Source organism: Bos taurus, chromosome 2, assembly GCF_002263795.3.
Source record: "Bos taurus isolate L1 Dominette 01449 registration number 42190680 breed Hereford chromosome 2, ARS-UCD2.0, whole genome shotgun sequence".
Taxonomy (NCBI): Eukaryota; Metazoa; Chordata; class Mammalia; order Artiodactyla; family Bovidae; genus Bos; species Bos taurus.
In genome coordinates, this window is record NC_037329.1 from 89969319 (window position 1) to 89996010 (window position 26692).

Genomic DNA, 26692 nt, shown 5'->3' on the forward strand with positions numbered 1-26692 from the left:
TATAGGAACCCAGAATGTTAGGTCCATGAATCAAGGCAAATTGGAAGTGGTCAAACAGGAGATGGCAAGAGTGAACATTGACATTCTAGGAATCAGCAAACTAAAGTGGACTGGAGTGGGTGAATTTAACTCAGATGACTATTATATCTACTACTATGGGCAGGAATCCCTTAGAAGAAATGGAGTAGCCATCATAGTCAACAAGAGTCTGAAATGAAATACTTGGATGCAATCTCAAAAGCAACAGAATGAGCTCTGTTCGTTTCCAAGGCAAACCATTCAATATGACAGTAATCCAAGTCTATGCCCCAACCAGTAACGCTGAAGAAGCTCAATGGTTCTATGAAGACCTACGAGATCTTCTAGAACTAACATCCCAAAAAGATGTCCTTTTCATTACAGGGGACTGGAATGCCAAAATAGGAAGTCAAGAAACACCTGGAGTAACAGGCAAATTTGGCTTTGGGGTACAGAATGAAGCAGGGCAAAGGCTAATAGAATTCGTCCAAGAGAACGCACTGGTCATAGCAAACACCCTCTTTCAACAACTCAAGGAAGACTCTACACATGGACATCACCAGATGGTCAACACCGAAATCAGCAGCTCTTCTTAAAAGGCTCCAAAAGGGAAAAATGAATTTTCAAATGGTTAAGTATTTATTATGACAAAAAAGTTAGATAATGCAACCAGAATTCTCCAGTTTGTTTAGTCTGTAGACCACCAAGCCCAATGGCTGGGCTACCTCAACTGCACAGAGTTGCTCAACTGATAAAGGAACACAAAGGATTCTTCTCTGCAGCCTAATCAGTTCTGTCTTCTTTTTGTTAACACAATACTCCTGATAAAGATAGGCTGCTTGGAATGATTCCAAAAGCACTCAGGGCAAGGCTCTTAAGTGTTCTCTTGGCATTTAGGCATGGTGATTAAACATTTTCAAAGCAATAGACTAATTCCTCACTTTAATTCTGTAACCATGAATGCAGGGCCAAACAGACTGACTTTATTATAATTAATCCTATCAAATTCTACTTTCCCTTCAGTTCTCAGAGGTTAAAATAAAAATGCAAAATGGTACAGAAATTACCAATGCTCTGTGCTTGTTCCAGTCTAAGAAAGAATTATTCATCAGAGAGATGATAAACATTTTTATAGAACACCTTTGGTTTATGAAGGTTGTTAATTAATGTCCAGTGTTCCTGAAAAAACATGGGGGAGATGGTTTTTTTGTCACTAATTCTTTTTTTTCACTAATTCTTACTTTATAACACATAGTTTTACACCAACTCCACCCAATCATTTTCAGGACGGGAAATGCCAATGTTGACCCATTTTGATATCCCTGTTATTTACATGAGATGGTGCCTGAATAGTTCTCTCAAATGTCCTTTTTCAAGGTCTAGAGTTTTTACTGCAATTATTTAATTTTTAAAAGATTTCTGATCTTTCATCACTCTCCAATTCTTCCACATGAAAAACAAAACAAAACAAAATGAAACACAAACAGTTCCTGCATGACAGAGTAAAAGCTGAAATAGCTCCTGGTAACTACAGACAGGTTTTGAGGTTTTAACTCCAGAGAAGTGTTTTTTGCTACTATAATACAGAGAACATTTCTGCAATACAAAAAACTGCCTTCAAAAGAACTGAGATGGAACAAAAAGGAGGCTGATCATATGTTCCATCTAGGACAGCCTTTCTCAATGGGGTTCCAGGAGAGAATTAAGCCCCATAGATAATGATTTGAGAAACAATTTTCTCACTAATAATACCTAGATAGGACATGATGTATAAGTGATAAGGTAACTCATTCTACAATAGATGTCTTAGGGCAAATGACTTAATTCTTCCATGGAACTGGTCAAAAGGAATTATAAACCCGCTCACCTCTATGACTAGACTTATGATTATTGCTTCCTGAGAATTACCTGTTATATTTCCTTCCTGCAGGTAAAGGTTAATGAATTTCAAGGGCAGAGGAAAAGTATAACTATCAATCAGAAGTAATAATCTCTAAAACTGTACTTCTCTGCAAAATTCTGTACCCTCCTTCGTTTCTCAACTTCTCCATTTAACGTCACTATGAAGTGGCCAGTTTTGGTGACAATGCTTCAGATCACTGGTTCTCAAATCTGTGTGCATCAGCACCAGCAGGAGGACTTATTTAATTTAAACAGACTAGGCCCCACCCCCAGAGTTTCTGAATTAGTAGATCTGGGATGGGGACACAGGATCTGTGTTTTTAACAAGTACCAAGTGACATTTATGCCTTAAATATACTTATATAACCACCCCCCCCTTTCCTTATGCATTAGGAAGTGGTAAGGTGATCTTTTATTCCCAAATAAAAAATACCCTGAAAAGCAGATCAGGTTTCTACTTTGAGCCTTCACATGAACAAATGGTACTTTCTGTCATGGTGTGATCTGATTGCACTGCTTGTCCTACATGTCACTGTGGGCCTCTCTTAATAAAATTAGAAAACCCTGCAAGCGAAACCTTCTTTGAGTATCTTAAACTGTGTGTGTATGGCAGAGACTGTATGTGTGTCCGTCACTTCAATCATGTCCGACTGTTTGTTATCCCATGGACTGTAGCCCACCGGGCTTCTCTGTCCATGGGTTCTTCAGGCACGAATACTGGAGTGAGTTGCCATGTCCTCCTCCAGGGGATCTTTCCAACCAAGGGATCCAACATGCATCTCCTGTGTCTCCTGCATCGCACGTGGATTCTTTACCACTTAGCCACCAGGGAAGCCCATGGCAGGGACTAGGAGGGAATTATTTTTCTGGACCCATCCATTGTTTACTTTTAAAACACATGAAAGCAAACTCTTTCTGGTTTGGAAGGGGCTTCAGAGAACAACCAGGATCCTTTTATTCATGTGAGACAGGTTCCTATCACAAAACTTTCCCATTTCCTTCCAAATTTCATTATTTTCTTATGGTGCTTTGAACTTCTTTGTGTGAACTAAGAAAGAAAGTGCCTCTGCTTGGCACCTCTTTTTATTAGTTGTCATAATTCATTTTAATGAGCACGTGTCTATTGCCATGTGAGGGAACTAGGGACATGAAGGGGCTGAAACAGAACCAGGGAGCTGAACCCTAGGATCACTTGCCAGTGTCTATAGTAAATATTCAAAACCAAAAAATCTTGACATCTCAGGGGGACAGAAAACAGTGGAAAAAGGTGAGAGAATGGTTTGTATCATGCTTTTTGAGACCTTGGTCAATTTGCTAAATAAAGTAAATCATTTATCTTTTACATTCATAAGATAGGAATTCATAATGAAGTCTATTTATATTTGTGTGACTGTTAACCCAAAGAATTGATAACTTTAAAATAATAGTGAAATTAAAGTACAATATAGAGAAAAAGTAGGCTTCCCAGGTGGTTCAGTGATTAAAAAGAATCTGCCTGCCAATGCAGGAGATGCAGGAAACACAGGTTCAATTCCTGGGTTGGGTAGATCCCCTGAAGGAGAAAATGGCAACCTACTCTGGAAAATCCCACGGACAGAGAAGCCTGGTGGGCTACAGTCCATGGGATTGCAGGGAGTTGGGTATGACTTAGCAACTAAGCATGCAGTTACACAGAAAAAGTATTAGTGAACCAATGATAATCCTAATTATTTGCTTCATGATCTTAGTAAATCATATGTAGTTTAATTTTCAAATTGTTGACATGAAAATAGTACCATTAGATGAAAGGAATAGGACAGTTTTCCAGATCCTGGAAGTATGGATCTTGTAACATCCTATTAATCTCTAGTTTTAATTACACTCTTGTTTACCTTTAAACCAAGTATTTTAGAATCTGTTTACCTTTTATTTTCTAGTCTTTTTATGTAAAATTCATCCTAACAGCAACTCCATTAAATCATAACCTAAAACATCTTTCTAGCTAGTCTCCCCTCCCTGCCCCCTCCAGTGATGTATAGAACAAAGAACATGTAAACTAAGGGCACTTTCTGTACGACTTTATGAAAACAATGACAAACTAAATTTATCCCGATGAAAGTTCAGTTTGAAATTTTCTCACAAATCTAAAAACTCATGGCACAAAAGAAAATGGAATCTAAAAATGTTCCTTTTGAAAAGTATTTTCCAGAAATCTCAAGTGAGTAATTTCTCAAACTAGAAAGTTAAGAAAACCTTAAGAGACCTAATATTCAGCTACTTAAAAGAATAAACTGTACAGAAACAGTTTTATTTGAGTTCCTAATTCAAGTGTAAACAAAGTTTAAAATTCTTTTTTCTGAGCAGTAAGTAACCTGGTTGTAGGAAAGTACCATTAAAAGTTAATGATTACTATGAAAATGAGGATTTCACAACATTCTCCAGCTAGAATCTTTAAAAACATGGAAGCACTCACTAGGCAAATATCTAGGAGCTGATGCAACCTCATATCTAATTCAAATGAAAATAGTTTTATAAATATATCAATATTGAACTCAGAGACTCACTATGTATTCTAATAGCTATTATGCATACAACATCTTTATAGTGAATGCATTAAAAAAAGGTAAGCTCGGCCTGAAGGCAGATTTTTGGAATAAGGTCAAAAACAACAACAACAAAAAATCTCTATATTTTAAAGTTTAAAGAGTGTTCTATTTAATTTTGTCATTTTTTAAGAGTGTGGGATAAAACAAATCTATGTTTAGGACATATCTGACTTAGTTTCTCACTGAAATATTCTCTCTGAATCCTTACATAAATAATGAAGATGACTATATAGTGTGCATGTATTTCTCCTTGGCATTATTAAAACTACTTATGTATCCAGGAACTATGTTTCTTAATGACTTGACAAGTTCCTGTGACTATGTCAGTTTAACAGACTAAATATTAAATTATTAAGATAACAAATATAAAGGGATATTAAAATTTGAAACACGTTCACTACTTTTTAAAAAAAAAGTTTCCCTTTCTACTCAGTCTGAGGAAAGTATGAAGGAAAAGAGGAGAGAAATGGAAACCTCTGGGTATGCTCGCAACCCTGGACACTCAGAGTCTTAAAAATGATAAACTTTCTGCGTTCAGACACAACACAATTAGAGTCATCTCTTCATGTTGTTAAAGCAGTTTGAATTAAAGTAGGTACAAACTAAACAACATTTAGGATTGTCAAATATTGTAAAAGTCAACAAGACACTCATGATCTTTAGTTCAATGGATAAATTCAAATACTCACTCATATAACGGAAAGTCTCTTCAGCAAGTACTGGAGAGAGGGTGTCAGATGCATGTTGCTGCTGGTGTGGAGATTGAGTCCAATCTTGGTTTTCATAAAGAAATAGAGAGTCCACTCTGAGCTTATACTGGGGTAGTTGTTCTTCTAGCAGGCTCACAAGCTCAACTTCAGGGACATCTTCATTGGAGCAGACATCTGAGGAGAAGATTCCATGTAAATGAATCCAATATATTCCAATTTACTAGGCTACAGAGAAAAATCAGTGAAACTAGTTCTGTGAAACTAAGACAATCAAGAAACATTAGTCAAGATCATGTCGCCAATGATTTTTATTGCTGTATCCTGGAATTCCAGTTGGTCTTTCTCTAGGTTTCTTTACTATAAGAACTTCCACAGTAAAAATAATACCATGACTTTTAATTATATTCTATATTGCTTAGGGAATATAACTATGGCTTTAGGTTTAAAATTTATTTCCTCCTTATCAATCTATTTAGTGCCGCTTAAAAGACATGTGATCTCAAATAACTCATAACATTTGAGGGAAAAAAGGCAACAAGACAACCAGCAGAAAACAGTGAGTTCAAAAGGAATAAAATGATATGTTCTTCAATAATAGAATTTGACCTCTGTGGAAGGATTCTTCAAAATATGGAAAAGTTACATTTTACTATATTCTCCCAGAAGCTATATATAAAAAAATTAATATTTACTGGTTAAATGTTAAACAGTAATGTTAACATTCCAGCACAGTGTCCAACATTGGTACTAGAATAAGTACTTAATCACTTTTACTTTAAAGATGTGATACATTTAAAGTCTTGAATATCTTTTACATCACTACTCTCACCTGCACATCTCTAACTGTCCCTGCATATGCTTCTCTGAACACACTTGGGCTTCTCTATCTTTATGTGTTTGCTCCTGGCTTCTTATTCCAAATGCTGCTCATCATTTAACACCTTCCTAATTTAGCAGTTTACAAAAAAAAGTTACCCTTTTTAATATGCTTAAAATACTAGGGCTTAAAATACAGAAAATACAGGATGTCATCTCAACCCTCTCATTTTTTAAAGACATCGGGTATTTCCTTTGTGGGTGGCACAGAGAAACATGTTCTAACTCTGGCAAAGAACAACAAAATTTATTTTTAGAAAATGTACCTTAAAAAAGTAAATTTCAACTACTTGACTTTAATTCAAAAATGAGGAGGCTGACATTAATCAAATATGAAGAGGCTGACCATATTAGAAAATCCTATCCATATAGAAAGACAAGCAGTGGCTTCATAACCAAAACATGAGGTACACAATCACAGATATGAGGTACATTTAAAACCTTAAATGTGTGTCTGAAGAAGCTCCTCTCAACGCTTAGCAGATCGTTAAATAAGAACTCCAAAAATACATCCAAATAACATTACTATGAATTCTAGGTGACTATTCACATTTTTTTCCTGCCATGAATATATGACATACATATTATTATTATTAATATATGTGCAGGAAGAGAAGTTGACTATAAATACATGCAGAGCTAAAAACAAACTCTTAAATACTCAAGGGTATAATGCAAGTGATGAACAAAATTAATATTCATTAAAATAACTACTATTCCATATACATTTTAATAAGCATTAATGAAATTCTGTGAAAATTCAAGACTACCAGTTGCCTACTTCCAAAATGAGTATACAGTCATGGTTTAATAGATTTGAATAATATCCTTCAGACTAGCACCTCCTATTTGCTTCTGCATTTCTGATAATGTACTATTTAGTGATTTCCTAATTGTCCAATCCTAAAATTTTTATCCTCCAAATGTTCTTTTCTTGTGTTCACGTCTTTCTAGCCACACTGCCTCATTTAGATTCAAGGTCTCCTCTTGTTTTTCGGCCTCGAAGTGATCTGTTCTCATTACATTCATATTTTCCTCCACATCTTCATATCTTTCTTATGTTACTCTCCTATGCAAAGCTAAGAAAGGCTTGAATTTCATCTAGACAGAGTGTAAAAACCTAATGAACAGTGTTGTTGTTCAGTCGCTCAATCATGTCCAGCTCTTTGCAACCCCATGGAGCAGCATGCCAGGCTTCCCTGTCCTTCACCATCTCCCAGAGTTTGCTCAAATTCATGTCCTTTGAGTCGATGATGCCATCCAACCATCTCATCCTCTGTCGTCCCCTTCTCCTCTCACCTTCAGTCTTTTTAAGCATCAGGGTCTTTTCCAATGAGTCAGCTCTTCTCATCAGGTGGCCAAAGTATTGGCGCTTCAGCATCAGTCTTCCAATGAATATTCAGGAATGATTTTCTTTAGGATGGACTGGTTTGATCTCCTTGCAGTCCAAGGAACTCTCCAGAGTCTTCTCCAACACCACAGTCCAAAGCATCAATTCTTCGGTGCTCAGCCTTCTTTATGGTCCAACTCTCACATCCATTCATGACTAGTGGAAAAACCATAGCTTTGACTAGATGGACCTTTGTCAGCAAGGTAATGTCTCTGCTTTTTTAATATGCTGCCTATGTTTGCTATAGCTTTTCTTCCAAGGAGCAAGCATCTTTTAATTTCATGGCTGCAGTTACTGTCCACAGTGATTCTGGAGCCCAAGAAAATGAAAAGTTGAGACAATCAAAAGATCCTAGAAGGGTTGTGCCTGCTAGTAGTAGAATTAAATTAATGCTAGAATAAAGCATAATGGAATATGGTCTTGTGATCTACAAACTCAGATAGCAAAGATTAAAAAAAAGACCCAAAAGAACTGATCTTATCAGCAAATAATTTAAGGACCTGCCAAAATAACAGTTTTCCAAATAAGACAACGAAATTCAAACATCAATGTAACATTGAAAATATTTGATAACAAGTTACTAGAAATGCAAAGAATAAGCAATTTGTAACCCATTACCAGTTGGAAAATAAATCAACAGAAACAAGCCCAGTAATGACAAAAATGATAAAATTAGTAAAGAGAAATTTTTAAAAAGCCATTATAAATATGCTCAAAGATTTAAGAGGAAAACTTAAATTTGATGAAAAGAGAAACAAAAGTATACTTCTAAAATTCAAATAGAACTAGAGTGAAAGTGAAGTCACTCAGTCGTGTCCGACTCTTTGCGACCCCATGGACTGTAGCCTACCAGGTTCCTCCGTCCATGGGATTTTCCAGGCAAGAATACTGGAGTGGGTTGCCATTTCTTTCTCCAAGAGATCTTCCCAACCCAGAGACTGAACCCAGGTCTCCTGCATTGTAGGCATACGCTTTACCGTCTGAGCCACCAGGGAAGCCCCCCAGAACTAGAGTACAATATTGAAATTAAAAATTCACTGGATAGCATTAACATATTAGACACTCTCCAGAAGAAAAGAAAAGTAGACTTGAAGGCACAGCAATGGTAACTATCTCAAATGAAAAAAGACTAGGGAGAAAATCCAGAGCACTATTGACTTATGTAGACAAAGTTAATAAAACTAAGTTAAGCAAAGTTGCAGAATACAAAGTCAATATATAAATTTCATTTCTACATACTAGTAATAACACCTGGAAAATAAAATTGAATAAGCAATGTTATTTATTGTAGCAGGAAAAAAAAAGTAGGATTAAATTTAACAAAGTATGTGGAAGACCTGTGTAACAAAAATTGCAAGTACTATTTAGAGAAATTAAAGAAGACCTAAATAAATGGAGGGATATATCATGTTCATGGATTAGATGACTTAACAGTCTTAAGATGTCAATTTTCTATCAAGTATGTATCATGCCATTCAAAATTCCATCACTCTTTTTTGGCTGAAACTGACACATTGGTTTTAAAATTTATATAGAAATGTGAGAGGTCAAGAACGGCCAAAATAAGTTTTTAAAAAGAAGAGCAAAGTTGGAGAATGTATACTACCTGATTTCAAGATTTACTATAGATTTCTGTACAGGACCAATCCAAATTAATGCTTTTAAAATCCAGATTGTACAAACACTGTGTTGTCTTTTCATTTGTTAATAACTTCTTAAATTCCAAAAAATAACAATTAGCATTGGATCATTTGTATAAAAGTTTAAGTAAAAAGAAAGAAAAGAAACAAATTAAAAATAGTAATAAAATGATTTACTATAGAGTTATAGTAATCAAAACATTGTAGTATTTATGTAAAGATAGACTTGGGGATTAAAGAAACAGAATGGAGAGTTCAGAAACAGACCTACACATATAAAAATCAAATGATTTTTCAATGAAGTTACCAAAGTAATTCAACAGCATAAAAGACAATGTTTTCAACAAATGGTGCAGGAACAATTAAACATTTAACTGGGGGAAAAAATCTGGACCCTAACTTGATTATATATTCAAAATTAATTATAAAATGGACAGTTGACCTTAACGTAAAAGCAAAAACTGTAAAACTCTTAAAGGTAAAACTGAAGAGATATCTTTGTGATTCTGAACTATGCAAAGATTTCTTAGAAATGACACAAAAAATATGAACTATAAAAGCAAAACTTGATAAACTGGGCTCCACCAAAATTTTAAACTTTTGCTCTTCAAAGGACACCATTAAGTAGATGAAAAGGCAAATCACAGTCTGGAAGAAAATACTTGTACCCCTTTACCTAACAAAGAATTTACATAGAATATATAAAGAACATTTATAATTCAATAGTAGGACAAATATAAAAGTGAGCAAATGATTTAAATAGAAAACTCCAAGTACCTAGAAATAGCCGATAAGCACAAGAAGAGACTGAAAATCATTAGTCTTCAGGGAAAAAGAAACTAAAACCACATAGAGATACCAGACACACCTACTAGAATGGTTAAAATAAAAACACTGATGCTACCAAGTGTTATGTTGTGAAGAGGTCAGGAAACTATGGCCCAGAAGCCAACTCTAGCCTATTGCCTCTGCTTGGCTTTATAAATTAAGTTTTATTGAAACAACTATATATGTTCTTTTATGTATCATCTATGACATCTTTACTGCTATAACAGCAGCATTTAGTAGTTGTAACTTGGCAATAAAAACAAATGAACTGCTGACACACACCATAATGTTGATAAATCTCAAAAGCACTTTGCTGCATAAAAAATCCAGACACAAAAGACAGATTAATTTATATGACCTTCCAGAACGAGCAAATTTTTTCTGTTATCATAGTAACAAAAAGCACATTGACTGGAGTTAGCAGTTGAGGGGTGGAGAGATCTGGGTATGAGGGAACTTTGGGGGGATAATAAAAATATCTTACAACTTGATTGTACTGGTGGTTACATGAGTGTACATATTTGTCAAAACCAAACTCTACACTTAAAATGGGTGCATCTTAATATACATATCTCAGTACTGGTGAATAAAAACAGAGAAAAAACCCTACAGATTTAGATGCGTTTCAGAATTTTATGGAGTTTTAGAAAAGTAGTCTTGTGCATTTACTGTATGTTATATACCTCCAACTAGTTTTGTAGCAGTATTCCATATTTAAACACAATAATACATTTTTCAGCAAACAAACATTCAAACAAAGTGGGATAAATCTAGAAATAACTGGACAGGTCAGGTTTTATGGACCAATGAGTTTTAGAACCAAAGTGTAGAAAAAAAGTTGGGTATACAGAGTTTTTAAAATTTAGTCTTGCAGATGAGGACTTACAGGGTTGTACCTGTTTTGCAAACTTATATGTCCTGAGAGCTTTATGTGCCAGATACTGATGTTAAGTGACTGCAGAGCATAGATAGCAACTCTGTCTTTTCGGAGATAGGAAGATGAGAATAGGAAGATAAGATAAGGGAGATGAGTATGACGCAGTTTCTACTGGTCAGGGCTCACAGATATAGGGAGTCAGACATAGACAAGGAACAACATCCAAGGCAGATTTTGATAATGCAGTAAGAGGGGTCCCCAACCTCTGGGATCTAATGTCTAAAGATCTGAGGAGGAGCTGATGTAATATTAATAGAAATAAAGTGCACAATAAATTTAACATGCTTGAATCATCCTGAAACCAGCCCCTACCCCTGCCCCAATCCGTGGAAAAACTGTCTTCCATGAAATCAGTTGTGGTTGGGGACCACTGTGATAGGAGACCTGAGGAAGGAGAGATTAATTCAGTGGTCTCTGAGAAGACAAGGCTGGAGAGAGAGGCTGAGTTTCATCATGGCGGGTCTTAAATGCATTTTGTCCTGTAGGCAAGAGCACTTCATTTATTAAACTGGACTCACCAGTGATGCTCTCTGAGTCTCTGTGATTGATATTCATGAGGTTTTCTTCACCCATTGGTGCTGTAAAAGTGGCATCCTGGGATTGACTCATGCAAGATCCTTTTTTGTTTTGGTTGAGAAGGATAGCTTTGGTTTGAATCAGAGTAAAGGAAATCCATCAAGCCATTGAATAAAGAAAGGTTCTGGTCAAAGGGATATTTGCTTTTAAATAGATTTTTGTTTGATGAGTCAAATGACATCTGGAGCAGAGTCCTCTCATGTGATTATCACACCTTGGATGGTCATGACCTAAAACAAAGAACACATCAAGTGACTTTAGAATTCAGCATGCTTGTTAATAACAGCAATTCAATTACCTGGAATATATGTCATTAAGAATGTTTTCCTAATGATACACACACCACGTGGATAAATCTCAAAATAATTATGCTGGATGAAAGACGCCAGACAAAAAAGGTACATAATTTATGATTCCATTTATATAAAATCAAAAAAATGTAAACCTACCTACAGTGACAGAAAGCAGATCACTGGTTGCCTGGGGCTAGGGAGGGATTACCAAGGGACAGGAGAAAAGTTTAGAGGATGATAAATATGTTCATTATTTTGATGGTGATGGTTTCACAAGTATATACATGTCAAAACTTATCAAATTGTATATTTGAAATATGTGCAATCTAATGTAAATTATAGGGGCTCCCAGGTAGTGCCAGTGGTAAAGAATCTGCCTGCCAATGCAGGAGACACCAGAGACACGGGTTCAGTCCCTGGGTTGGGAAGATCCCCTGGAGGAGGAAATGGCAACCCACTCCAGTATTCTTGCCTGGAGAATCCCATGGACAGAGGAGCCTGGTGGGCTACAGTCCACGGGGTCACAAAGAGTCAGACGTGACTGAGCACGCATACACATAGAATGTAAATATAATTCATTAAAGCTGTTTAAAAAATGTAATCTACTGTTTAAAGTAAAATAATAATAATATACAGTGGGGTCTATAACATATATAGAAGTAAAATGTATTAAAACAATAGCACAAAGGCCAGGAAGAGAAAAATGGAAATTTACTATAGCAAGGTGTTTATACCATACAGGAAATAGTAAACTACTACTCAAAGCTGAACTACAAAAATGTATATATAAACTCTAAAGCAAACAATAACTTAAGAATTACAGATAATAAATCAAAAAAGAAGAGGAAATGGAATAATATTAAGCAGAGTTTCTCAACCTTGGTGCTACTGCTATTTAGGGCTGGATAATACTTCGCTGTGTGCATTGTAGGATGTTTAGCAGCATGATAGAAGAATCCTCTTCCCAGACCTGCTTCCAGTTTTAACAGCCCCCCCCCTCAATTCCAGACAGTATCAAATGTCCCCTGGGCACAGGGATAAATTGCTCCCAGTTGAAAATTACTGATATAAAAGATGCTCAACCTTACTTATAATTAAAATAAATTAAAATGTAAAGAAAATATTTTTCATCCATTAGATCAACAAACATTATGTTTGTTGTTGGAGGGGATATGGAAAAAGTGGTACTCATACTGTTGATAAAAGTGCAAACTGATACAAGCTTTCAGAAAGGCTATTCAGCAATGCCTACTACACTTTTCAATGCATATACACCATAATTTAACAATTTTACCAGTAAGAATTTATACGATGGATATACTCACAGAGTGTGCCAAGATGTAGGCATAAGGATGCTCATATAGTACTTTCTTAAAAAAAAAAAAAATACACACACAACTGGAATCAAAACATTCATAAAGAAACAGTTTACAGAGGAACACAAAACAATACAGTGCATTAAATACATGTGTGTACTTAAAAAAAACCTAATTGTTGCCAATTAAAAAACTGTTTAATATTAATTTTAACCCTAGCTTTATATCAAAAGACAACCTCTACTAAATAGTGTCTACTTAGCAACATGCAGCTTCTATTTATGGCTAAATCGTTCTCATGCCTACTATTTACAGGCATCATAAACACTGTGTTGTTTTTTTTTTTTAACAAGAGTCACCACCAAGAAATAGAGAAGACCAAAATACAAGCAGTAGAGGAGACTGAAAATGGTCACTAAGGTACTGCAGAGACACAATCCCAGCAAACACTAGGAAAGAGAATTTCCGAGATAGAATGGGCAAAAGAGTTAAACACACAGAAATGTCAAAAAAGGTATCTGGTTTTTAAAAGGGGGTATACAGAGACCATAAAATCAATAGTAATGATCTAGAAAGCAGTCCAACCAAGAGGTTAGGCCCAAAGCCAGGCTGTAAGTAATCACGAAAAAGAATGGAGCATAGTGAGCATACACCGAGGTTTGTAATATCCAGGCTTTCAGATTATCATGGACAAGTAAAATTTAAAAAAACCTCTGTGGTTATTGGCATAGGGTTGCTGTTTTTATACTTCATAAATGGATAAAAAATGTATAAGGAAAAAAACATAATAAACAACAGTCTTTACCAGAGAAGTTTATAATTTTATGTTGGTATAAGAAAAAATTTCCTATACTTGAATTCAGAAAACTAATAAATTTTTAAAATTCCATCTTATATAAACAATTATTTTCTTGAAATATGTTTGTCAATATAGTAATCTGTACAAGCCAGTGCAACATGAAGTAAAGCTGAAAGTATTTATTAGGTACTTTAATTTTAATTCCAGTTGTCAAAAACTCATTTTCCTATCCAAACTCAGTCTATTGCATGCAATTAAATTCTTCCCCATGTGCTATCTTACTGTCCAAGCTGTCATTTCCAAATTAACCACTGCAAGGGCAATGGAACTAAAATGGGATCAAACCAATTAAGATTTGCCTACACCCACCCCCTGAAGTTGAAGGGAAGAAGAAAGCACCTTCCCTGAAGAACTCGACCGCCAGGAGCCTGAACAGAATCTCAACTAAGAGTTCTGTCCACAAAGAATCGATAACCGTTGAGCTGGCAACTGAAAATCACATGTTATGTAAGTCCTTACAGCACATGTAATTTTTATCAAGTTCTTTCAAATTATAATACTCCAGTGCTATATTAAAAATAGAATGGTAATGCAAATATAAGAATAAACATGCTACTGTCTAATAGGTCATTAGTTCAGAGTCAGCAAATGTACTGACTGAATTTGACCTGCCACCTGTTCTCTGTAACCTGTGAGCCAAGAACAGGTTTCACATTTTTAAACTGTTGGGGGAAAGAAAAAAAATCAAAGTTAAAATGTTTCATGGATGTGTAACAAATATGTGAAATTCAAATTTCAGTTTCTATGAGTGAAGTTTTACTGGAGCAGAGCCACGCTCCCTTATGTGTCGTCAACTGGTTGCTTTCATGCTACGGTGGCAGAGCTTAGTAACTGTGATGAAAACCTTATAGTCAGCCAAAGCCTAAAATATTTACTATCTGACCTTTTATAGAAAAAGATTTCAGACTCCTGATCTAGTAGTAAAATAATTCAGACATCAAATAATCATCTGTATATATCAATAGTTTCCTAGTTCAAAATTCTGAAATAGGGAACCACCTACATTTAGGTATACTTATAATTAGATCACTATCTCTAAAGAATTTCAGTAAGAAACAGACTTCTACTTTCTATACCTACTAGTATATTTAAAAGTTATTTTCAAGTTCTAATAAAATATTTTTTAAAAGTCCATAAGTTACAAATTCGGAGAAGGTGATGGCACCCCACTCCAGTACTCTTGCCTAGAAAATCCCATGGATGGAGAAGCCTGGTAGGCTGCACTCCATGGGGTCGCGAAGAGTCAGACACGACTGAGCAACTTCACTTTCACTTTTCACTTTCATGCATTGGAGACGGAAATGGCAACCCACTCCAGTGTTCTTGCCTGGAGAATCCCAGGGACGGGGGAGCCTGGTGGGCTGCCATCTATGGGGTCGCACAGAGTCGGACACGACTGAAGCGACTTAGCAGCAGCAGCACCAGCAGCAAGTTACAAATTGCTTGTGAAGTGGAGAGGGAAGGGAAAGTGAAAGAAGGAAGAAAGAGAAAGAAGAGAGGCAGGATGAGGAGGAGGAGGATGAAAAGGAATAAAAGCAAATGCCTTTCATATGGTCCAAATGGGTTCTTAAACAAAATTGTGGTCCTTAATCATACTGTAATCAAAGACCACTGTGGAAATCTACTGATAACTTCGGGATCTTCTGCTTGCTACTCTGTTATACACTGGCTGGTTTAATCTCATATTTTCGTTATGATTCCCATTTTTGTTTTTTATGTTTACTATAGCACACAGGAACACAAAAAACTGTATGTGGGTGTTCACTGTGGATGCTGGTATCCATCTTTAGTCTAGAGAATTGCTTTTAAATTAGTTTTAGAGGTTTTGTTAATGATTTGGGCTTAACTGTCATATACAAGAATAGAGAAACCCAGGTGAACACAGAACTAAGTCCATCTCCAGAGTCATGCAGGAAGAATCTAGGTCTCCAGGGCAGTTCAGGAACCTGACCAACCTACACACTGTGCACCAGGTCAGGGGTGATCTGGAAGCAGTATGTTCTTCCTTATGACTCTTTAGGACTAAGGAAACCCATTGGCTGTGCCCTGGTCTAGGATCTGAACTCCTCCCTAGGATTAGTTTAGACTAGCAATTCTGACCGGAGAAGGCAATGGCACCCCCTCCAGTACTCTTGCCTGGAAAATCCCATGGATGGAGAAGCCTGGTAGGCTGCAGTCCATGGGGTCACAAAGAGTCGGACACTTACTGAGTGGCTTCACTTTCACTTTTCACTTTCATGCATTGGAGAAGGAAATGGCAACCCACTCCAGTGTTCTTGCCTGGAGAATCCCAGGGACGGTGGAGCCTGGTCGGCTGCCATCTGTGGGGTCGTACAGAGTTGGACACAACTGAAGTGACTTAGCAGCAGCAGCAATTCTGACATATAGGATACATATATATATATATATATATATAGCAATATAGGACAATGTATGCACCTTGGCATTAGACAAGCCTGAATTTTATCTCATTTACTGGTTTTCTGATTCTGAGCACATTACTTCCCAGTTTATAATTGTTGAGGCAGAAGTAATAATCAATTATTCTTTACAGGGAGGGTCAAGTATGATAAGCACCAAAATGAATAACAGAAATTCCTAACTCGGTAAAGATGTACAGTGGACACTGAAATGTGACACTCATCCCCTCCAGCTACCCCCTTTAACTTGGCCCTGAAGAAAAAAATGATGTCTTCTTAATATTTCTAAGGTTTCTGACCCAACAGTCAACTCTGAGCTCAGAATGGCTACTTTAAGTACGTATTAGATGTAGTCTAAAGATTACCACTGAAAAATCTTCATTTAGAAAGAGATAAAGATTAAGCAATAAAGCAACAAGTGCCATAAAGCAGGACCACTGAAGGAGATTATTACGGAACTGATTCCTTCATGGATTCTGGGGAAGGGCTGCTGACCATAAAAGCTTAACTGTAACTAGTGGCATTAGCTTCCTATTGCTGTTCTAATGAATCACCACAAATTTCAGTGGCTTAAAACAACACCAATTTATTATCTTACAGTTCTGGACCTCAAGGGATGAAAAACTTTCAGTGGATCAAAACCAAAAACCAAGGTATTTGCAGAGCTATGCTTCCTCTTTTGGCTCTAGGGGGAAATTCCTCTCCTGTCTTGTCCAGCTTCTAGAGCTGCAGTCCTTGGCTCAGGGGCCTTTCTTCCATCTTCAAAGCCAGTATCTCCGGATCTCTCTCTCTCTCTGCTTCCCCTGTCACATCACCGTCTTCTGCCAAATCTTCTGCTATCTCCCTCTTATGGACACTCATACTTTTATTTAAGGCCCAACTGGATTAGCCAAAATAATCTCCCCCTCTCAAAATCCTCAATGTGGTCCTTTCTGCAAAATCCCTTTGGCTGTATCAGGTAATATTCACAAGTTCCAGGAGACTAAGGTCTAGGTATCCTGGAGGGCCATTATTGAGCCTGTCACAGAGGTTAAGAACATGGATTCTGAACCCCAGTTCTACTACTAGTTGCATGACCTTGGACAAGTTACTTAACCTCGTTTCTTCATTTGTAAGTGGCCTTAATAACATGTCTCCTTTATGGAGATTAAGTGAGTTACAAGAGGATAATAGAAGAACCTGCCTCAGATGGTCACTGGGAAATTCCATGAGTTACTACATGTAAAGCTCTTAGAACAATACCTCAGAATACAGTAAATGCTATGCAAATATGAGTTATTATTATTTCTATCACCATCAAATAATACTATTTTATCTTTATCATTATAATTATTCAAGACTACAGAAAGCTGTACACACTGTAAAGCCTACGGTTGATTGCTTTATGATATCTTCTTGCAACTAAGAAGTCACATTTACTTCCTGTCCTCTGAATGAGTGATGCTAGTTTAGTGCCCTTTATCATTTTCTCTCTACCTCGTGATGCATAAATAGAAAGTCTGCAGCGTCACAGTCCTAAATGCAGTCAAAACTAAACTCTGGCAAGCACAAACAGTACATATCCAGTGCCTTTCCTAGTTCACACACACACACTTCCTTGAGTACTTTCTACTTGCTATGCTGGATCTATATTCATTCTTTTTAGGAACAACTTCACCACTTTTCTTCATAAAACAATCAACCAAGCATGCATTATTTAACAAGAAGCCAGCTTTTGTAATTCTTGCACATTTAGGAGAAAATAAACTAAACCGGCCCAGTGACTTATTTTAATAACAATGAGACATAAAAAGAACAAACAAAACATGTCATTGATATAAATACTGCTGGCAGAATACAACAGGCGGATGACTTAGTTTAGCTTAGCCATGGAAACTAAATGGTCAACAGTGAGGGCCTAAATATAGGTCCTGTGCCATTAAAAAAAAAAAAAAAATCTTGCTACTTCCTTAAAACAGGATACTCTGGCCCAAACAGCTTTACAGGATAGGCTAAAACAATTCAGGGACACTTCACTTGGACAAGAGTGCAGAGCCTATAATTACAGTAACTATAATGATGTGACAAATATTTAAATTGAAAAAATATACTTAAAATTTTTATTGTACAAATAATACTTTGGGGATTAATTTAAAATACATGCTGGCTGCTGATCTGCCTGCAGAAATGGGAACAGTGACAATCACTAATTCCAGCAGCAGCTCTGGTAGGCAGTGAGAACCTTAATCCAGACCAAAGATAAACTGTACAATTTCAAACATAAAATAAATGTACCACGTTCCTACATTAAACAACAGACTTTCAAGAGACTCATTAATTTTCTGGCTACATCAAAAGATAAAACTTACTGAAAAACCCCACAATAATTTTAAAGTCAGATACTAAACTACAAAAAAGTCTATAGGAAGGTTTCTGTGCTAAAAGCTGAAAAAGGGGTGGCGGCGGAGGGGTGTACCTCTGAAATCCACCCTGGATAGTGAGCAACAGATCTCACAAAGGCAGAGACCACACACGACGCCAGGGCCAGCTGCACGGGTGAGCCACAGTACACCGCCTCCAGTACACCACCTCCAGCACACCTATGCTACCAGCAGCTGTAGAGCTCACCCCAGGAGCTATGTGGTCCCAGCAAAATCTTGACCCCTTTTTTGTGTGTCATTCAATTTGATGACCAGTAGGGTTTCCAGAGTATAAAATACAGAGAGGCAGCTCTACTTACAAACAGGATGAATTCCAAAAGGCTGTGAAATCCATTAGTCTAAAAGTCCAAAACTATGAGTGAGATTTAGGTTTTTGGGGTCCACATTTCCTCTGAGCTGGTATATTTTTGGCATTAAAAAAAAAGTGTCCTGTTTTGTTTACAATGAACATTTACTGAGGCAGGCAACCCCTCCCTTCCACAATCTCCACCAACAGAAGGGAGGGAACCTCTGGCAGCTAAGGAATCCACACTAGAGTTTCACCTGCAGATTAGAAATGGCCATGATCCCACGGTGCCATCTGTGGTGTTTGATAAGTTTCCACAGAACCACTTTCACTCATCATACCCAGCCTTCAAGTTCTTGAACTTCAACTTTAACCTGAATTAGACTTTGACTAAACAGGCATCCCATTTTAGACATTCATATCTCTTCACCTTTGGCTGCCTGTCAAAGGTACTGGCACATCCTGGGACTGTCCTTAATAATCATTTTTGTTACCCAGTCATAAATTTAACATGCATAATTTTTTCACTTTCAGTTTTTTACACAATTTGTATTTTCATGGTGATCCATCTATCACCAGTACTGCTTTCAGAGACAAAATGGGGCTTTATAATATTTACAAGATACCTCAAAAGTATACACATATAAAATAAACATGCTATAAATAACAATGGCTGAGTTGGAAATCATTTCATCTACTGGTGATCGGCGGAGCTGAACTTGATCCGTAGCATCCATGGAGCTGAACTTGATCTGTAGCATCCATTGCCCCTATCCAGAACTTTCAGAAGTTACAGGTTTTAAGCAGACAAGCTTGTGTTTCAAAGGATTTATAAGAAAGAAAATCTACCATGCAAGGACAGGACTTTCTGTCCTATACATTTAGAGATGTAGTTTTCCACTTGATCTTAGCCAAAAGGCCCAAAAGCGATTGGAGAGACGTAATTTTAGATGTCGCTTATGCGTGACATTTGGTTTCAAGCCAAATATTGAAGAGGGTTTGAAGAAAAAATTAGTCTACTGTCCTGTCTGCAAAGATAATGAATTTATGTTTCAATAATCCAGTCTGAACTATGGCAGTAGAAAGGGATACTGTTTCTCTATCCTTCCTCAACAAACAGTAAATAGCAAGAGAATGGGTGACTGCTAATATGTATCTGATTCATCAGGGTCATCAAATCACTAAGAGCTAAAACCACCATGGTTGGATGGCATCACCAACTCGATGGACACGAGTTGGAGCAAGCTCCGGGAGTTGGTGATGGACAGGGAGGCTTGGCGTGCTGCAGTCCATGGGGTTGCAAAGAGTCAGACATGACTGAGCGACTGAACTGACTGAAAACCACCACAGCAACACTGAAGAAGATTTTCCAGGCAAGGAACCATCTGTGAGTCAATGATTAATTTTACAGCAGGCATATTATACAACTGTGGTTGTATATTCCATATAGTACCTTTTACAAAATTAGACAAATAATCCAAAAGAAAAAAAACATTAGGGACTTTTTTAAGAAAGCCAGGTCTAGTCGTTATTAGAAGCCTTCTGTTTCATGTTTGACACCTACATCCTCATCAAAGTACAATGACAATTATTAAAATATGATCCCAATCATGAGGAAAATGTTAAATCATACTCTCATGCCTACTCTTCAAGAAGTTAGGAAAGCAGGATTTAAAAGAAAATGTTAAGAAATAATATTTTATGGTGTTTAAATAAGTTTTACCTATCTGGAAAATTCATACACCCAGGTGTGCTGGCATCTTTTTTTTCAAGTTTTTTTAAAAAATTTATTTTTAATTGGAGGATAACTGCTTTACAATGTTGTGTTGGTTTCTGCCATACAACAGCGCGAATCAGCCATTAACATACGTATGTCCCCTCTCTCGAACCCCTTCCCCACCCCCCTAGTTTGAACAACTATGCCATCTAATAAAGATTATCATTACCATTGGATTTTATTTTCCAATTTTTGGAAGTATAATATTAAACATGTTAGTAAATGTGCTTCCTTTTTCCATTTGGCATTTCAATGAGTTACACACACTGGTGTTCAAAAGTTAAAGTCAGAAAAGTTAAATAAAACCTTTATATTTATAATGGATTATGAAATAAATTACATACCCCATTTATTTTTATAGGCTTTTCATTAATTATCCACAATCACCAATTGGTAATATTAAAACAGTCTTTCTGTGCCTCAGTTTTCTCATTTATAAAATAGGAGCAATAATAGGACCTATTTTATGTGGATTAAATGAGTTAATATTTATAAAGCATAAACAGTAGTATTTGGTACACAGTAAGCATTAGTTATGTGTTTAACAAAATGTAAAAGCTAAATAGATAAGGAGGTAGAATTATAAAATACAAATCACACCATTTCATGGTACCTGGTCATGGCACACAGACTTAAAAGAAACAGGACTCAGATCCTCTCCACATGGTCAGCAGCCCTGGCTCTCAAGAAGAACATGCTTTTAAAGAAAGCATGGTTCTGTATCTCATTGCTCTATATCTCTCTATATCTATATATATAGCAATAATTCAGGAGTTATTAACCGTTATTCTTACCTAAGGTAATCCTTTCTTGTCACTAATTACTGGCCTTAGAGGAACTCTTCTAATTCTATAAAAATTTACCCAAATAAAAAGCCCTTGGTGAGAATGCAGACTAATACAGCCATTCAGAAGACCCCTAGAAACTATGCTGTCAAATTAAGTACACACATACCCTTCAATCCAGCAGTTCTGCTCCTGGGTATATCTATCTTGAACAGATTCTCATATTAGCACATAAAAAGACAGGTGTCAGATTGTTTCTTGCCTTGCTATTTGTGATAATAAGGTGAGGGCCTGCTCCCTGGAGACTAATAGGTTAAATGTGGATACATACCATGGAGTAACACAGCACTAAAAATACAGTGCTGAGTGAATAAAGCAGGAAGCAAAATGAGAGATGCCACAATGCAATTCACATAAATTAATGTTTTCTGCATTATAAACATCAAAATGCTTGCCTTGATGAGAAGAGAGTGGGAGAATTTGGAGCAAGGTATGGAGATACAAGGGAAAAAATTTTAAAAACCGATGAAATCCTACTGTTGTTTAGACAGACTACTTATCGTACCATTACTATTGCATCTCTTCAGTCCTTAATGTCTGAACATGTACCTGGACATGAACACACTTGCTGGAGAGAGTATATGCAGAACTAGCAATCTCTGCGATGTAAACTATGTGGGGCACAGTTCCTGACAATTTCTTAAAAGGCCATGTTACTTTTCTATTACTATCTAGCTGCTCTAAAGCAGTATAACTAGATTTCAACTAAAAAAGTAGTTAAAAAATACAAAGTGAGATTAAGCCTTGATGTTGACATCTTCAGGTGTTTGGTTATCTGGTAAAAAAAAAATTTTTAAGGGAAAAATGCTAAAAGTTCAAAGATGACAAGAGTTTAAAAGTGGCATATAATAAGTTTATATTTGTTAAACAAACCTACTTACCATCTGATGAATAGCTCAAAATTACTAAATGCATACCTCAAAAGGGTAGACTGTTCACATTCACAAAATTTAGTGATTTTCTTCTCTAAGAGAAAGAGAAACTTGATACTTAACCTCTATCTGAAACTCTATCTAAGAGCACACCATCTTTGAACCACCCGGCAAAAGAACTACACAAGGTTACATAATCAATTCTAACACTGCAAAAGTCTTTTCAAGATAGGTTTTCTTATAACTTCTGTAAACAGTGGAGACTAAGTTTGATATGAATTACTGAAATTTTGTAAAGTTTTATAAATGGAGAAAATAAGCTACTGGAAGGATTATTATTATCAAATTAAACCTAATAAGGCACACATTTCATCATTTTAATATGCAACAGCAGAGCTCCTCTTAGGAAAGAAATGCTTTTTGTTTGGGAAAACACATGGAAAATGCACTTACGGTGGAAGGTAAGGCCTTGTAGCAACAAAGGAAGGCAAAGTGGCTCTGCATGAGCCCAGGGAAACAACTATATACTTTTCCCTCCGCTGGAGGGGAGAGAGAAGGGAAGGGAAAGAAGTCCCATCCAGATGGCAGTAACTCAGAGGTCACAGAACACTAGAATCTGCAGAAATCTTAGCGAAAGTTTAGGCTTCTTCATAACATAAAACTGAAGGCTCTTGAGCCAACTGTTTAGTTCTTAAAGGGTCTGTCTGGACACTCAGATGACATTTGGGTACAGATATATTAAAATATTCATTCACAAGAGCAGTTGCTGTCAGGAATTTATATTCTAGGATATTAATAAAGTCATTAGAGCTACCATATTTTAAATCTTTTTTTTTTTTTTTTAACAGAAAATTATGCCCTTTTGACTAAGTGAAAGTGTTAGTCGCTCAGTTCTGTCCGATTCTATGCCTCCATGGGCTGTAGTCCGCCAGGCTCCTCTGTCCATGGAGAGGCAAGAATACTTGACTGGGTAGCCATTCCCTTCTCCAGGGGATCTTTCCAACCCAGGGATCAAACCCAGGTCTCCTGCACTGCAGGCAGACTCTTTACCGTTTGAGCCACCAGGAAAGACCTTTTGACTAAAGTAATGGCTAAAAATGATAAAAAAAAACAATTATAGGTCTTCAAAGATGGATAATGCAGAGTAAATGGCATGATAGAGTTTGTGGTTTTCCTGTTCTCTTAACCAAAAATGAGGGGAAATACCTCAAGCAGAGGCATTTTATTTTATATAATAGATTCTGTGGGGACCAAAATATGTACGATACTTGCAGAACCAAATAAATCCTTCCCTAACAAATCAGAAAGCACTGTCTTTCAAGATTGACTGGTAAAATTTAAGTAGTAGAATAAATCCAAAGATACCATCACCTGAAAATCTACAAACATTTCATATAAGGTTAAGAAATAAACGGAATAGATATAATCATGCTGGCAACTTAAGAATATTCCTGTATAATCTGCTCTTCCAGACTTATCTTCAAATCAAACAGCCAAGAAGACACCTTGAAACAGACTTTCATAGAGCAATGAGGTAAATTCAAACTTTAAATACAGAAATTCAAGGAGAGGTTAAAAAATCTATGTCATTTCTTTTTTAAAGATTTTTACTGGAGTATAGTTGATTTACAATATTGTGTTAGTTTCGGGTGTACAGCAAAGTGAATCAGTTATACATATACATACATACCCACTCTTTTTAAGATTCTTTTGTGTCCTCATTTCTGTCTCCTCTGACAGTAAAATATACATTTGCTTTTGGTGGCTTTAAGATGATCCTAAATCCTTCAGTTATTTTAAACTTAACTACTTAAAGCCTTTTGAAGTAAAAAGTTTTCAAAAGCTGACACAAGAAAAACCCTAGGCAAGACAGCTCTTCAGATCAATGAAGTAATCAATGGCACCAGGACACGCAAGCTTACTTGACCAGGAATACGGTATAACTTAAAATAGGGGTGAGTGATGGTCAGGGTAGAATATGTATCATAAACATATTTACAAACATATATAATTCTAGAATTCTGCATATCTAAGACAAGTAACCATTTCAATAATATAATCCTACTGCACAAGAGACATTCAAATTATATTATGGACATAACATAATATATAATGACATAACAAAACATAATGAGTTTAGACATAACACTCATTATTTTCTAAATCAGTTGTTATGGTCAACTCCAGGACTTTGAGATAAGATTACCTTTTGAGGGTGAACTGACATGTGGTGGGTGATTTTGATTTGCTGTGAAATTCAGGAATCAAATAAGAACAAGTACTTTTTTTGGGGGGGTTGACTATTGGCGTGAGTCTGAGTGAACTCCGGGAGTTGGTGATAGACAGGGAGGCCTGGCGTGCTGCGATTCATGGGGTCGTGAAGAGTCAGACACGACTGAGCGACTGAACTGAACTGCATTGAACTGACTATTGGCTATCTGCAACACAGATAGACCATTAGATTCTGAGTTTGATGCATACAGTAACTAGATGGCTGAGGAAATTCAGGTATTCTCTTCCTCTATCTATCTTTAATAGCTAATATTCCAAGTGCCTCAGGATTTTATCATGAAAAAAACCCTCCTCTCCTTTATCTCCTCGGAAATTGCATCTGCTTCAAGGATTTAACTTCTAATTATACAGTAACTGGTCCTGAAGGCCCTATTTTCAGTCCAAATTGGCATTTCTTAGCTTTAAACTGGACTTCTAAGTATCAACTTATAATCAACATCATAAATTCACCACAGTGTTGGTTTACATTTGCTTTTAGAAATGAGTCATCCGATCCCAAAGTTGGGTGTATTTACAATGAAGCAAAATGACCTTTGTTTCCAAGTCTATCATGATTTTTTTAACAAGACAACTCCAAATATGAGACTGATTTTGACTTTAAATGGGCGAGTCTACAATCAAGAAAAGAACACATATTACCATATTACCATATGGTAACATATTACCATAAATTGGGAATACTTCTGTTTCTTATTCTGAGCTGCTAAAGATAGTACATGGACTATAGATCAAAAGAAATCCTTATTCCAAAAAATTAAGTACACCTCTATCTTAATATCTTGCAAATGGCAGGCATTCAATAAACATCTATTAAATGAATGAATCAATCTGTAGTCAAGTTGCTGCTGCTGCTGCTAAGTCGCTTCAGTAGTGTCCGACCCTGTGCGACCCCAGAGACAGCAGCCCACCAGGCTCCGTTGTCCCTGGGATTCTCCAGGCAAGAACACTGGAGTGGGTTGCCACTTCCTTCTCCAATGCATGAAAGTGAAAAGTGAAAGTGAAGTCACTCAGTCATGTCTGATTTTTCGTGACACCATGAACTGCAGCCTACCAGGCTTCTCCATCCATGGGATTTTCCAGGCAAGAGTACTGGAGTGGGTTGCCATTGCCTTCTCCACATCCTTGCAATCTGCAGTAGGGAGAAAATGGAGCCACGTGAGAAATAGAAGACTGAGACCACTTGAAAACTGAAGGCTTCCTTAGCCCGATTTACAAAGATCTGCATAGGCCTCTCCTGGGTTTCTGTAAGAAATGTGAGCATATACGTAGGGCTTTATCAGTTAAAACCATCAGTCACACTGAAGGTGAAAACATCCCCTAGAGATGGGTTTGACAGCAGTATGGCAAAAAAACCACAAAACCTTTAATATCTGTATCCTCTGCTTCTTGCAAGTTGACTTTACATCACTTTGCTTTTATGAAGGACCTACATAAGTACCTGTATTCACAAACAAAAAAAAAAAATCAAAGAGGATTTTGCTTTTATGAAAAAAGGCATTTGTTTTCCTGAGAATCGTTACAGAGGCAGTGGGCATCCCAGGCAGTGAGCGAGGCACCGTCCAGCTCCTTCCCAGGGATCTACATTCAGCATCTCATCATCCACTATGGCTTTGAACTGTGTTTGTGACCATCTGTGCTTCATCCTGACTTATTCTGTGCATCTGTGAGTAAGATGTGTCCTAAGGTAACTGCTTCACTTTACTCCAGCTTTCTAAAAGGTTTCATACGAGTGCTCTACTTTCTGATATCAGGGGAACCTTGTGTCGAACTCTCCCACACCACCCTCATTTTCTTCTCTTAGAAATATTGATAGTAAGATGTTTTCCCCCTAAAGTTAATACATAGTAATA

General features: G+C 36.7%; 1 protein-coding gene across 2 annotated transcripts in view; it reads right to left on the bottom strand.

The window, feature by feature from the left end:
• The window catches only part of TRAK2 (trafficking kinesin protein 2), a 72866-nt gene that overhangs the window by 33698 nt on the left and 12476 nt on the right, over positions 1-26692 (bottom strand). The window contains exons 1-3 of one of the 2 annotated variants that reach the window (XM_059874761.1): positions 25894-25912; positions 11405-11692; positions 5195-5389 (exon numbers count right to left, since the gene is read on the bottom strand). In XM_059874761.1, the coding sequence (XP_059730744.1) occupies positions 5195-5389; positions 11405-11495 (286 nt within the window). In that variant the 5' untranslated portion in view covers positions 11496-11692; positions 25894-25912. Of the gene's footprint in view, positions 1-5194; positions 5390-11404; positions 11693-25893; positions 25913-26692 lie in introns of those variants that run through there. The other variant, NM_001206233.1, reaches the window with a different exon arrangement.